At 43.9% G+C, this 14,192-nt stretch overlaps 1 protein-coding gene across 10 annotated transcripts in view; it reads right to left on the bottom strand.

The window, feature by feature from the left end:
* Window positions 1–354: 354 nt before the first annotated feature.
* The window catches only part of LOC134343519 (uncharacterized), a 34,475-nt gene continuing 20,637 nt past the window's right edge, over window positions 355–14,192 (bottom strand). For 9 of the 10 annotated variants that reach the window (XM_063042254.1, XM_063042252.1, XM_063042251.1 and 6 more), the window contains 3 exons: window positions 13,744–13,808; window positions 9,056–9,316; window positions 355–1,048 (listed from right to left, as the gene is read on the bottom strand). In XM_063042254.1, coding sequence (XP_062898324.1) covers window positions 1,004–1,048; window positions 9,056–9,316; window positions 13,744–13,808 — 371 coding nt within the window. In that variant the 3' untranslated portion in view covers window positions 355–1,003. The remainder of the gene's footprint in view (window positions 1,049–9,055; window positions 9,317–13,743; window positions 13,809–14,192) is intronic. The other variant, XM_063042260.1, reaches the window with a different exon arrangement.

Raw genomic sequence — 14,192 nt, 5'->3', positions numbered from 1 at the left:
CAACATGGGCTATGCTAAGAGAAAACAGAGCAACTTCCAATAGTCATATTGAACTGTAATCATCCTGAGGCTTTAGTGGGGAGTTTGCCCATTTAAAAGGACATGATTGGGTCCAATAGAAATTTTCTAATATGAATACTCAATATTTCTGCAATTTTAAGCCGGATACTTTTCCTTCCTAAGTGTCAAGCCCTTCCAGTCGTGGTTTCAAATCCAGTTCTTCAACCCACGCTTCCTTCACACTTCACCATTGTTTGATGTGCACCCTACCTTTTGTTCTCACCCATAGTCAATGAAGCGCAAAAGGGCAATTTCTTCATTTAAAAATTAATCATATTTATTATTCGTTTGCCTCACACACTATTGCACTGAAATACGAAGTCATTCTTACCAATAAATAACAATATAAACACCAGAGAAAACATCAAACAAGGTTAGACTGACACACACAAAATGCTGTAAGAACTTAGCAGGTCAGGCAGAATCAATGCAAATGAAAACAGTCAACGTTCCAGGACGAGACCCTTCATCCAACTGGAAAGGAAGGGGGAATAAGCCAGAGGTACTTCTGTATTAAGAACAAGTTCTGCAGCTGCCTCACTCTGCAGGTCATCCACTGAATGGCTGCTTACTCTGAATAACAGGTGTGTTCATCTACTACCTTGCAAAGGTGGTGAATTTGCCATAAACACTAGATGATAATGTTTGAAGGTAGGCCGATGCATCTCTGTTCTACAGCCCAGTCTAGGAAGGCTCCATGTCAGGTGGAGAAGTGCCAAACAAGAGGCACGTTGTACTTCGGTGGAATCCAGAGATTATTCTCACTGCAGCCAAGCAGCAGAGGACAGAGCCACAGTTGTAGTCACAGCATCTACAGGGTAGAGTTACTGAGGAGCTGTGAGTTTGTTCTCATGTTCTGCTCAGTCTGAATCACTCTACACATTCAGGAAGTTGCAGACTCCTTCAAGATGTAAAATAGAAGCAATTGTTCAGTCAGTCTCCTTCAGTCTGGACTGGGAGGCCGTTCTGTGCTGTTTGTTGGTTCGTTCTGAAAAAGTAGAGAATGCAAAAAATGGGTAAAACTGTTTTGCTCCAGAAAATATGAGTTAAAGTTTCAAAATTGTGGCTTAAATTAGCTTTAAAAAGTTTGTTCCAAAGTGAAGGCATCTGGAAAAATTACCATAATATTGCAAAACTCTCAACACATATCCCCCCATCATTTATCAGCTATGTCTTTAATGTAACAGCAGTCCTCACCAATACCTCTGAATACAATCTGCCCACTGAAGTGATCTGGCAGACTGGTTAGTATTCTTTTCCTCTTCCCACTCTGTCTCCTATCATAATGTCATTCCCTTTTCTCGGTTCCTTTATCTAAGCCACATCTATTCGGAGGAGGAGGCCTTCCTTTCCAGAACATCAGAGGTATCCTCCTTCTTCAGAGAATGAGGTTTTCCTTCCTCCACCATTGATGTTGCACTCACCTGCATCTCCTCCATTTCCTGGGCAACTGCCCACACCCAATCTTCCGCTGCTTTAACAGGGATAAAATTCCTCATACTCATCTACCTCCCCATGAGCCTTCACATCCAGCACATCATTCTCCACAAGTTCTAAATCTTCAATGGGATCCTACCACCAAGCACATCTTTATCCCACCCCCCTTCCCATTCTCCACTTTCTACAAGGTTGCTTCCTCTGCGATTTCCTTGTCCATTCGTCCCTCCCCACTAATCCCACCCCCGCCGGCACTTAGCTCTGGAAGAGGAAACAGTGCTAAACCTACCCATTCACCTCCTCTGTCACCTCCATTCAGGGACCCTAACTGTCCTTTCAGGTGAGGCAACGTTTCACCCGCAAATCTATTGTTATTTACTGTATCCAGTCTATTCGATGCAGCCAGCTCTATATTGGTGACGGAGATTGGGGGACCACCTCTGTCGAGCATCTTCACTCCATCTGCAACAAGCAGGATTTCCCAGTGGACAGCCTCTTTCATTACAATCCCCATTCCCATTCGGACACGTCGGTCTGTGGTCTCCTCCACTGCCATGATGAGGTCACTCTCAGGCTGGAGGAGCAACACCTCATATTCCGTCTGGGTAACCTCCAACTTAGTTACATGAACATCGATTTCTCTAACCCAGTAATTTTTCCCCCTCCCCTATCCCTCTTCCTCCATTCCCCACTGTGACTTCACTCTTATCCCTCTCCTCAACTGCCTGTCGCCTCCCCATGGTGCCCCTCCTCCTTCCCTTTCTCCCATGGTCCATTCTCCTCTCCTGTCGGATTCCTTCTTCAGCCCTTTGCCTTTTCCACCTATCGCCTCCTGCCTTCTCACTTCAACCCAACTCTGCCTCCCGCTGGGATTTACCTTCTAGCTTGTACTCACCCCCCCCCACCTTCTTACTTTGGCTTCTTTGACCTTCCTTTCCCGTCCTGACACCAAATGCCTACTGTTTATTCCTTTCATGGGTGCTGCCTGACCGGCTGAGTTCCTCCAGCAGTTTGTGTGTGTGTTACTCAGCACCAGGTTATTGGGTCAAAAGACAATGGATATCAAATCATGGCTTCACCTTGTCGAAGTTAAGAAAGCAAACACAACCAATCTTTTGGCTAATAAGTTGCTACATCATATTCATATCAATACATCCTCCCGGTGGACATCAGTGGAGAATGAGCAATGGGGAGACTAGGAGTATTATTGGAAATCTCTGCCCTCTTGTTCACTGTTCACAAGCTGGTGCTGAAACAGGACCATGATTTGGTCAGGATGTCGGTAAGATGGGAACAGGAAGGCTGTTGCTGTACAATGGTGAATAGTTTATGAAGCTCTGTACGAGAAAACACTGTGGCTCTAAAGCAGAACAGATTTACTGTGTAAGGACAGGACTCCAGTGGCTAACACATCTGTCCAGAGGAGAACATGTCCAATGTAAGGCAACAATTTTTTCAGAAAGGAGGCTTTCCCATTATTCACAAACAAGAGAAAAATCTGCAGATGCTGGAAATCTGAGCCACACACACAGAATGCTGGAGGAACTCAGCAGGCCAGGCAGCATCTATGGAAAAAAGTACAGTCGACATTTCGGGCTGAAACGCCGGCTGTGCTTTTTCCTATAGATGCTGCCTGGCCTGCTGAGTTCCTCCAGCATTTTGTGTGTGTTGGCCATTATTCCATGTTTTTAAGTAGTGAGCAGAACATGGGGAAGAGCTGAATAAATTTCATATTTCATCTAATATGATTAGAATCTGCATTAACAATCAGCATAAACATCTAATATGATTAGAATCCGCATTAACAATCAACACAAACAGCATTTGATTATGTTCCAGGGTACAGTTGTAACTACTAGGCAGTGAAGCATTCTGTGAGATATAGAACATGAAGTAGCTACTGTACGTCAGTCAGCAAAGTCACCAGAAATGCAGGTAAGTTGCTAGTGTTTAGGGCTAGAGAAAAAGAATACAACAGTAGAAAAGTTCCTGCTAAACATAGATGGAACCTTGATCTCCGCACTTCAAAGAAAACATTGCAGGATTGGAGGGAGTAAACAAATGCAAGTAACAAGGAAAATTGAAAACACCAGCGCTGAAGAGACTCAGAAACCTGGGAAAATGTTTTCAAACATGAGTGTCCAGAACAATGGGACAACGGACAAGAATGTAACGATCACTGATGACAACTGGTAAATACACTACCAAATCTAGAATTGGAGTCACAGCAGAATATTGCTCTTCAGCTCGCTTGTCCATGCCAAACTGCATTCTGCCTCACGCCATCAACCCAGACCTGGACTACAGCTCTCCTTTCCATCTATGTACTTACCCAAACTTCACTTAAATGTTGAAATTGAACCCACATCCCCCACTTCCACTGACAGTTCAGTCCACAGTCTCACCATCCTCTGAGTGAAGAAGTTCCCCCCATGTTCCCCTAAACATAGAAACATAGAAAATAGGTGCAGGAGTAGGCCATTCGGCCCTTCGAGCCTGCACCGCCAAGCAGTATGATCATGGCTGATCATCCAACTCAGAACCCTGTACCAGCCTTCCTCCCATACCCCCTGACCCCTTTAGCCACAAGGGCCATATCTAACTCCCTCTTAAATACAGCCAATGAACTGGCCTCAACTGTTTCCTGTGGCAAAAAATTCCACAGATTCACTACCCTCTGTGTGAAGAAGTTTTTCCTAATTTCGGTCCTAAAAGGTTTCTCCTTTATCCTCAAACTGTGACCCCTCATTCTGGACTTCCCCAACATCGGGAACAATCTTCCTGCATCTAGCCTGTCCAATCCCTTTAGGATTTTATACGTTTCAATAAGATCCCCCCTCAACCTTCTAAATTCCAACCAGTATAAGCCTAGTCGATCCAGTCTTTCATCATATGAAAGTCCTGCCATCCCAGGAATCAATCTGGTGAACCTTCTTTGTACTCTCTCTATGGCAAGGATGTCTTTCCTCAGATTAGGGGGCCAAAACTGCGCACAATACTCCAGGTGTGGTCTCACCAAGGCCTTGTACAACTGCAGTAGTACCTCCCTGCTCCTGTACTCGAATCCTCTTGCTATGAATGCCAGCATACCATTCGCCTTTTTCACCGCCTGCTGTACCTGCATGCCCACTTTCAATGACTGGTGTATAATGACACCCAGGTCTCGTTGCACCTCCCCTTTTCCTAATCGGCCACCATTCAGATAATAATCTGTTTTCCTATTTTTGCCACCAAAGTGGATAACTTCACATTTATCCACATTAAATTGCATCTGCCATGAATTTGCCCACTCACCTAACCTATCCAAATCACCCTGCATCCTCTTAGCATCCTCCTCACAGCTAACACTGCCACCCAGCTTCGTGTCATCCGCAAACTTGGAGATGCTGCATTTAATTCCCTCATCTAAGTCATTAATGTATATTGTAAACAACTGGGCTCCCAGCACTGAGCCTTGCGGTACCCCACTAGTCACTGCCTGCCATTCTGAAAAGGTCCCGTTTATTCCCACTCTTTACTTCCTGTCTGCCAACCAATTCTCTATCCACATCAGTACCTTACCCCCAATACCATGTGCTTTAAGTTTGCACACTTATCTCCTGTGTGGGACCTTGTCAAAAGCCTTTTGAACATCCAAATATACCACATCCACTGGTTCTCCCCTCTCCACTCTACTAGTTACATCCTCAAAAAATTCTATGAGATTCGTCAGACATGATTTTCCTTTCACAAATCCATGCTGACTTCGTCTGATGATTTCACCGCTTTCCAAATGTGCTGTTATCACATCTTTGATAACTGACTCCAGCAGTTTCCCCACCACCGACGTTAGGCTAACCGGTCTATAATTCCCCGGTTTCTCTCTCCCTCCTTTTTTAAAAAGTGGGGTTACATTAGCCACCCTCCAATCCTCAGGAACTAGTCCAGAATCTAACGAGTTTTGAAAAATTATCACTAATGCATCCACTATTTCTTGGGCTACTTCCTTAAGCACTCTGGGATGCAGACCATCTGGCCCTGGGGATTTATCTGCCTTTAATCCCTTCAATTTACCTAACACCACTTCCCTACTAACATGTATTTCCCTCAGTTCCTCCATCTTACTGGACCTTCTGTCCCCTACTATTTCCAGAAGATTATTTATGTCCTCCTTAGTGAAGACAAAACCAAAGTAGTTATTCAATTGGTCTGCCATGTCCTTGCTTCCCATAATCGATTCACCTGTTTCTGTCTGTAAGGGACCTACATTTGTCTTAACCAATCTTTTTCTTTTCACATATCTATAAAAGCTTTTACAGTCAGTTTTTATGTTCCCTGCCAGTTTTCTCTCATAATCTTTTTTCCCCTTCCTAAGTATAAGCCCTTTGTCCTTCTCTGCTGGGCTCTGAATTTCTCCCAGTCCTCAGGTGAGCCACTTTTTCTGGCTAATTTGTATGCTTCTTCTTTGGAATTGATACTATCCCTAATTTCCCTTGTCAGCCACGCATGCACTACCTTCCTTGATTTATTCTTTTGCCAAACTGGGATGAACAATTCTTGTAGTTCATCCATGCGATCTTTAAATGCTTGCCATTGCATATCCACCGTCAACCCTTTAAGTGTCATTTGCCAGTCTATCTTAGCTAATTCACATCTCATACCTTCAAAGTTACCCTTCTTTAAGTTCAGAACCTTTGTTTCTGAATTAACTATGTTACCCTCCATCTTAATGAAGAATTCCACCATATTATGGTCACTCTTACCCAAGGGGCCTCTCACGAGAAGATTGCTAATTAACCATTCCTCATTGCTCAATACCCAGTCTAGAATAGCCTGCTCTCTAGTTAGTTCCTCGACATGTTGGTTCAAAAAACCATCCTGCATACATTCCAAGAAATCCTCTTCCTCAGCACCCTTACCAATTCGGTTCACCCAATCTATATGTAATTGAAGTCACCCATTATAACTGCTGTTCCTTTATTGCACACATTTCTAATTTCCTGTTTAATACCATCCCCAACCTCACTACTACTGTTAGGTGGCCTGTACACAACTCCCACCAGCGTTTTCTGCCCCTTAGTGTTATGCAGCTCTACCCATATCGATTCCGCATCCTCCCGGCTAACGTCCTTCCTTTCTATTGCGTTAATCTCCTCTCTAACCAGCAATGCTACCCCACCTCATTTTCTTTCATGTCTATCCCTCTTGAATATCCCTGAATGTTGAGCTCCCATCCTTGGTCACCCTGGAGCCATGTCTCTGTGATCCCAACTATATCATATTCATTAATAACAATCTGCACTTTTAATTCATCCACCTTGTTATGAATGCTCCTTGCATTGACACACAAAGCCTTCAGGCTCGCTTTTACAACACTCTTAGCCCTTATACAATTATGTTGAAAAGTGGCCCTTTTTGATGCTTGCCCTGGATTTGTCGGCCTGCCACTTTTACTTTTCACCTTACTACTTTTTGCTTCTACCCTCATTTTACACCCCTCTGTCTCTCTGCACTGGTTCCCATCCCCCTGTTGTGAACTAACTTCCTCTCTCCTAGTCTATTTAATTTGATTCCCACCCCCCAACCATTCTAGTCTAAAGTCACCTCAGTAGCCCTCGCTAATCTCCCTGCCAGGATATTGGTCCCCCTAGGATTCAAGCGTAACCCGTCCTTTTTGTACAGGTCACACCTGTGCCAAAAGAGGTTCCAATGATCTAAAAACTTGAATCCCTGCCCCCTGCTCCAATCCCTCAGCCACGCATTTATCATCCACCTCATTGCACTCCTACTCTCACTGTCGCGTGGCACAGGCAGTAATCCCGAGATTACTACCTTTGCAGTCCTTTTTCTCAACTCCCTTCCTAACTCCCTATATTCTCCTTTCAGGACCTCTTCCCTTTTCCTACCTATGTCATTGGTACCTATATGTACCACGACCTCTGACTCCTCACCCTCCCACTTCAGGATATCTTAGACATGATCAGAAATATCCTGGACCCTGGCACTAGGGAGGCAAACTACCATCCGGGTCTCTGGACTGCATCCACAGAATCGCCTATCTGACCCCCTTACTATCGAGTCCCCTATTACTACTGCCCTCCTCTTCCTTTCCCTACCCTTCTGAGCTACAGGGCCGGACTCTGTGCTGGAGGCACGGCCACTGTCGCTTCCCCCGGGTAAGCTGTCCCCCCCAACAGTACTCAAACAGGAGTACCTATTGTCAAGGGGCACAGCCACCGGGGTACTCCCTATTACCTGACTCTTCCCCTTCCCCCTCCTAACCGTGACCCACTTGTCTGCCTCCTGTGGCCCCGGCGTGACCACCTGCCTGCAACTTCTCTCTATCAACTCCTCAATCTCCCTGACCAGATGAAACATTTCATCCTTCACCCTTAAGCTACTGTATGACCTCTGGTTTTAGTTTCACCTAACATCAGTGGAAAGGTCTGCTTGCCTTTACAATATCTATACGCCCCCCCCCCCATAAAGTTGTACATGTCTATCAATTCTCCCCTCAGTCTCCTGCACTACAGGAATAAAGTCCTAACCTATTCAGCCTTTCCCTATAACTCTGGTCCTCAAGTCCCAGCAACATCCTTGTAAATTTTCTCTGTACTCTTTTAATCTTGATGATATCTCCCCTGTAGTAGGTGACCAGAACTGCATACAATACTCCAAACTAGGCTTCACCGACGTCTTATATAATTTCAACATAACATCCCAACTCCTGTATGAAAGCCAGTGTGCTAAAAACTCTCTTTACAACCATAACTACCTGGGAAACCACTCCCTAGGAATTATGAATCTGTATTCTCAGATCCCTCTGTTCCACTACACTCCTCAGTGCCCTGCCACTCACTGTGTAAGACCTATCCTGATTGACCCTACCAAAGTGCCACGTCTCACACTTGCATGTATTAAATTCCATTTGCCCTTTTACAGCCTGTTTTTCCAGCCAGGCCAAGTCCCACTGAAAAAAAGCTCACTGTCCAGTATACACCCAATCTTGATGTTATCCACAAAGTTGTTGATCCAGTTTACCTTATAATCATCCAGGTTGTTGATGTAGATGACGTACAACAATGACCCACACTGATCCCTGTGGCACACCATGAGTCACAGGCCTCCCGTCAGAGAGGTAATCATCTACTACTACTTGCAAGCTTCTTTCACAAAGCCAATGTCAACTTTGGTTACAACCTTATCCTGAAAGCCAGGTGACTGAACCTTCTCGACCAACCTCCTATGGTGGATCTTGTCAAAGGCTCTGCTTAAGTCCATGTAGACAACATCCACTGCTTTTCCTTCATCAACTTTCCTGGTAATCTCCTCAAAAGCTCTATAAGATTGGATTTTGGATAAAATGTTGATCGTACCCTGGCTTTCAATTGGTCGACACAGCATTGAGGGCCGAAGGGCCTGTAACGTGCTGTAGATTTCTATGTTCTAAGTTCAATGACAAGAGGCTTGATGCGTTACAAGAATGATTTGGGAGTAGGGGTCGTAAAATCACCCTGTACAGATAGCCATGTATAAAGGAGTGTGATCCCGTACAGAATAAACACAACTTCCTATCCACCTGTTCACTGGAGCTGAGCATCTGCCAACAGGTATCCTGGAGGTACTGGCTCCCGAAGCCTGTGATCCGCTTGATCTGATGGTCACAGACCCCTGCAACCTTTGCAGTAAAATCAAGTGTAAATGCCAGCTTGACAAGCTCGGGATTCTCCTGCAGTCCCTTGTTCTTCACCTCCTTTTTGACATATTGGTCTGCCAGTTCCTTGAAGGCGTCGTAGCTGAGGTTTGTGAAGAAAGTCGAAAGCTGGGAATCTCCTTGAAGCTGCAAAGTACAAGTAGGATTAATTCAGCACTTGTTACCAATAACTGCTGTCGTCCTTCACCAGTGTTCCCTGATGCTAAGGATCAACACAACAAAACCAATTGCTACACCACAGGAAGTTACTACATCAGATCCATATTAACACTTTGTACTCATGGATTCAGTGGACAAATACACTGCAATGAGGAGGGGTGAACTCCTTCAAACATCTGCCCTTGTGGTCTTGTCCATTCATAAACTGGATTGTTCAGCAGGTCAGATTCAGACAGCGTTCGTGAAGGAACAGAAGGGGATGAGGGTTAGGCTGGTAAAGACTTATCGCCTGAGGGGGAAGAACTGGAGGCAGGTGGAAATGGGGGAAAGGTGAGGTCAGACAAAGAGAAGTGGGAAGAAGATCCAAAGGAGAGTTATAATTCCAGATTTGTTGAACTCTATGAACTTCAAAGTCTGAAAGAAAAGGAAAATTAAACAATCGTCACACCAAATAGGATAAAGTGGAACAGTGGGGCAAGGCAGGTTTGAATGGGTCAGAGAGCAATCAGGAGCTGACACATTCTGGTAAAAGATCTTTGACCTGAAACATTAGTTTGTTATTCTTTCCACTGCTGAACGTTTCCAGCATTTCCTGACTTTACGTCCAAATAGACTTCACTGATGAGCAGTGCACACCAAGCAGTGTCTCAACGGTGAGTGCAATTCCAGTTATATTGTTCAAACTGCTAGGCTTTACCATCACCGTCTTTCCTCCCCACGGTAACACAGGCTCCTTAGAAGTAGCGGCAGAGTGTTAAAATGATGAGAGAGTGTGGATGTGGGATTCCTGACCTGCATCTCGTGAATTTTCACTGCATCAATACAAACACAGGCAAGAAAGTCTGCTGCTGATTTCCATTACTCATCCACTCCCCCCCCCCGCCACTACATACCTACAATCAGGACTCAGAACGCGACTTCCGAGAGGCACTGAGATTTACACAGAGTGGATTGTACTTTCGGTGGGATCCATCACCAAAAATCATTTGGTAATGTCATGCCAGTGGATCTGACTGAGTTCTCATTGTCAGGGCTCTTAGACTGGGTGATGAAAGAACTTCCTTTTATCCTTATCAATCTCATAACCCTGGTACATCCACTGATGACAGCTCTGGTAGCAGTCACCACCATATCCTTTGAGGGACAAAGTTGCCTTTTGGAGTATTGTGTGTGATCCTTTTCACCACACGACAGGCAAATGCCTTTTTAATGATTGCAAAGGAAGCCAGTGATCAGAGGCTTTTTGAAATGGTTGAAAGAAAACAAAAACTGAGGGCTCGACACTCTGTCATGACTATATTCCAATTCACTCTCCCCCTCTTTAATCGTTTCCTATATCAGAAATCCTTCTACAACTTTGCAAACATTTGCATAGATATTGTATATCTGTTGTACGAAGATTGAGGCTCCTATATTGCTCTGCCCTTGAGATCCGTGATTAATTGATTCATAGTCTTTCTCCTTGAACACTACCTCAGATCCAGACAGAGTGATGGGATGGCCTCCTGAATCAGTCATCAGCTCAGAAAGCTTGGGATAAAGTTCCTCAAGATACAATTCCACTACTTCGGACATCTAAAACATGGCCTTTACAAACTTCAGGCCAACACTACCCCCGACATCTACAACACGGCCTTTACAAAGTTCAGGCCAACACTACCCCTGACATCTACAACACGGCCTTTACAAAGTTCAGGCTAACACTATCCTCGACGTCTATAACACGGCCTTTACAAAGTTCAGGCTAACACTATTCCCAATATTTACAACACAGCCTTTACAAAGTTCAGGCTAACACTATTCCCAATATTTACAACACAGCCTTTACAAAGTTCAGGCTAACACTACACCCGACGTCTACAACACGACCTTTACGAAGTTCAGGCTAACACTACACCCGACGTCTACAACACGGCCTTTACAAAGTTCAGGCTAACACTACTCCCAATATTTACAATACAGCCTTTACAAAGTTCAGGCTCAGGCTAACACTACTCTTGATGTTTTATGGTATTCTGGTTATTGTATCTGCCACTGCCAAAATCCTAGAGGGCAGTGAAGAAAGGGGCACTATTTTCCGGAGGTGTAAAATTGCTCTAACTATAAAAACAGCGTAAGGTCACGATTTGTTGACACCAGAGCAGGTGTAAGGTGCTCTCTCCGCCACTAGCCCGCAGGTCACCCTTGGGCAGGGTCTAGCAAATGCTTAGCCTCCTCCTGATCAGGATCACGGGAGCAGGACAGTGATATGAAGAGCAGGTGCAGATCACAATTCCTGGTGATGTGACCACTGATGCTAGGCAGACAATCTCTGGAGGGTATTAATAATGGCTGGAGTCACCTGTCTTGTAAAGACACTGCCCAGAAAAAGGCAGTGGCAAACCACTCCTGTAGGAAAATTTTCCTCGAACAAATCATGATCATGGAAAGACCAAGATTGCCCAAGTGATACAACACGGCACATGAATCAACTATAAAAACAGGTGAACCCTGAGTAATCTGTGACAATTGACTCATGTCCTGATTCCCCAAAGGCTTTCAATTAGAAAGATGGCATACAATACATTCGCCTTAACCAGCTGGGGCATTGAGTATAGAGGTTGGCAGGTCATGTTCCAACTGTATAAAGGTTATATGGTTAGGCCACATCTGCAGTATTGTATGCCACATTACAGGGAGGATGTGGAGGCTCTGCAGAAGGTGCAGAAGAGTTTTACCAGGATGATCAAAGGGTTAGAGAGTATTGTAAAGGCTATGTTGTAGACGTCGGGAGTAGTGTTAGCTTGAACTTTGTAAAGGCCGTGTTGTAGACATCGGGATTAGTGTTAGTCTGAACTTTGTAAAGGCTATGTTGTAGACGTTGGGAGTACTGTTAGTCTGAACTTTATAAAGGCTGTGTTGTAGACGTTGGGAGTAGTGTTAGCCTGAGCCTGAGATTGCACAAATATGGATTGTACTCTCTGGAGTAACACGCACAAAATGCTGAAGGAACTCAGCAGATCAGGTGGCATCTATGGAGGGAAATAAACAGTTGATATCTCAGGTCCAGAGACTTCATCCAGATAAAGAGCTTCAAGCCTAAGTGTTGACTCTTTACTGTATTTCTCTACATAGCTGTGTCCTAACCTACTGAATTCTACCAGCATTTTGGTGTGTTGCTCAAGATATGCACCATCTTTTGTCTCTTATTCTCTGGAGCATCGGGGGCTGAAGAGAAACCTGACAGAAGAGTTCAAATGATGAGAGGCATTTCCAAAGTATCATTGTAAGATACTCGAGGGCATAGTGAGAGTGAAAAAACTTGAAGATGATGCGCGGAGCAAGTTTTTTTAAAAACAAAGAATGGCAGATGCCTGGAATGTACTGTCAGGGGAGGTGATGAGAGCAGATACTGTTGTCTATTTAACATTTCAGTAACATTTGAGTAATCATGTTTATATACCATTTGATTAGGCATCTTGTTTGTTTAAATAGTTAATTATGGGCTATGTGTTTAAATACATGAATTGCCTATGCCATCTCACTGCCATGTGATACGCGCGCCTCGCTTAGAAGAAACATGGTTTGACTCACATTTTGGACTCCCTTGTCTTCCTTTGAATTAGTTTAATGTTTTGAAGTTACAAAACATACAGATACGATGGCCAAATTTAAGAGTCATTTAGACAGGCACATACTGACACACATTTCTATGTTGTATTGACTATCCTGTTGTACATACTATTTATTATAAATTACTAGAAATTGCACATTGCATACTTAGATGGAGATGTTATGTAAAGAGTTTTACTCCTCATGTGTACGATGTAAGTAATAAAGTCAATTCAATAGACAAATGTGATAGAGGGGTATGTACCGTGTGTAGGGAAATGGGATTAGTTTAACTGGTTAGCACAGACATCATGGCTCAAAGTTCTATTTCCTACGGTTCTCTTTCCTGCAGAGCCTTGAAACTTCCTGTGTTCACTGGGAATGTTATTAGCTGCCTGTACTGGGTAACATCAGAATCAGGTTTACTATCACTGACCTTGGTTGTGAAATCAGCGCAGTAGCACAATGATTTACAGCACCAGCAACTGGTGGGTTCATTTCCCACCCCAGTCTGTAATGAGTTTGTACGTTCTCCCTGTGACCGAGTCGGTTTCCTCCCACAGTCCAAAGACGTACCGGTTGGTAGGTTAATTAGTCATTGCAAACTATCCCATCATTAGGCTAGGGTTAAATCGGGGGTAGTTGGACAGCGGCCTGAAGAACTTATTCCATGCTGTATCTTAATTAATTAATCAATCAATTAATAAATAGACAGATGGATAGATAGACAGACAAACAGATGGATAGATTACTAAATAAATAAATAAACAAACAAGCAAACAGAAGCAGTAAACACATCTTACCTTTGAGTCAACATGATCACCAACATTTTGGAGTATTTCAATAATTTTCCAAATGTTATCATCTGCTGTAGAGAAAATAAGGTGGAGTATTGTCAGTACTTATTATTGAAGAATCAATGCTAGTTCAGAAACTGAGGTCTCTCTGATCCTATTCTGTGTTGTAAATCTTGCGACAAGCACAAAAGTTCAAGATCTTGGGGGACTCTCAGTCTTTTTCTATCCAGTGGGTAATGTTGGAATGTTAGCTTGTCGTATTAGTTTCACAATTCCCTGGACCAATATGGCTTACAATCTGACAAGCATAACTAGCACAAGACACAATTAGTATAAGGAATTTTAAAACCTAAGAAATAGACATTGAAGCCCTGCTGACTGCTCTGGCATTCTATAAGATCATGGGTGCTCACAGCTACAATTCGCTGCATTCACCACACACCCTTCAATGCCTT

Source organism: Mobula hypostoma, chromosome 3 (assembly GCF_963921235.1).
Source record: "Mobula hypostoma chromosome 3, sMobHyp1.1, whole genome shotgun sequence".
NCBI classification, from domain to species: domain Eukaryota; kingdom Metazoa; phylum Chordata; class Chondrichthyes; order Myliobatiformes; family Myliobatidae; genus Mobula; species Mobula hypostoma.
The sequence above is the reverse complement of the archived record's forward strand: the minus strand, read 5'-3'. Positions and strand labels throughout refer to the sequence as shown.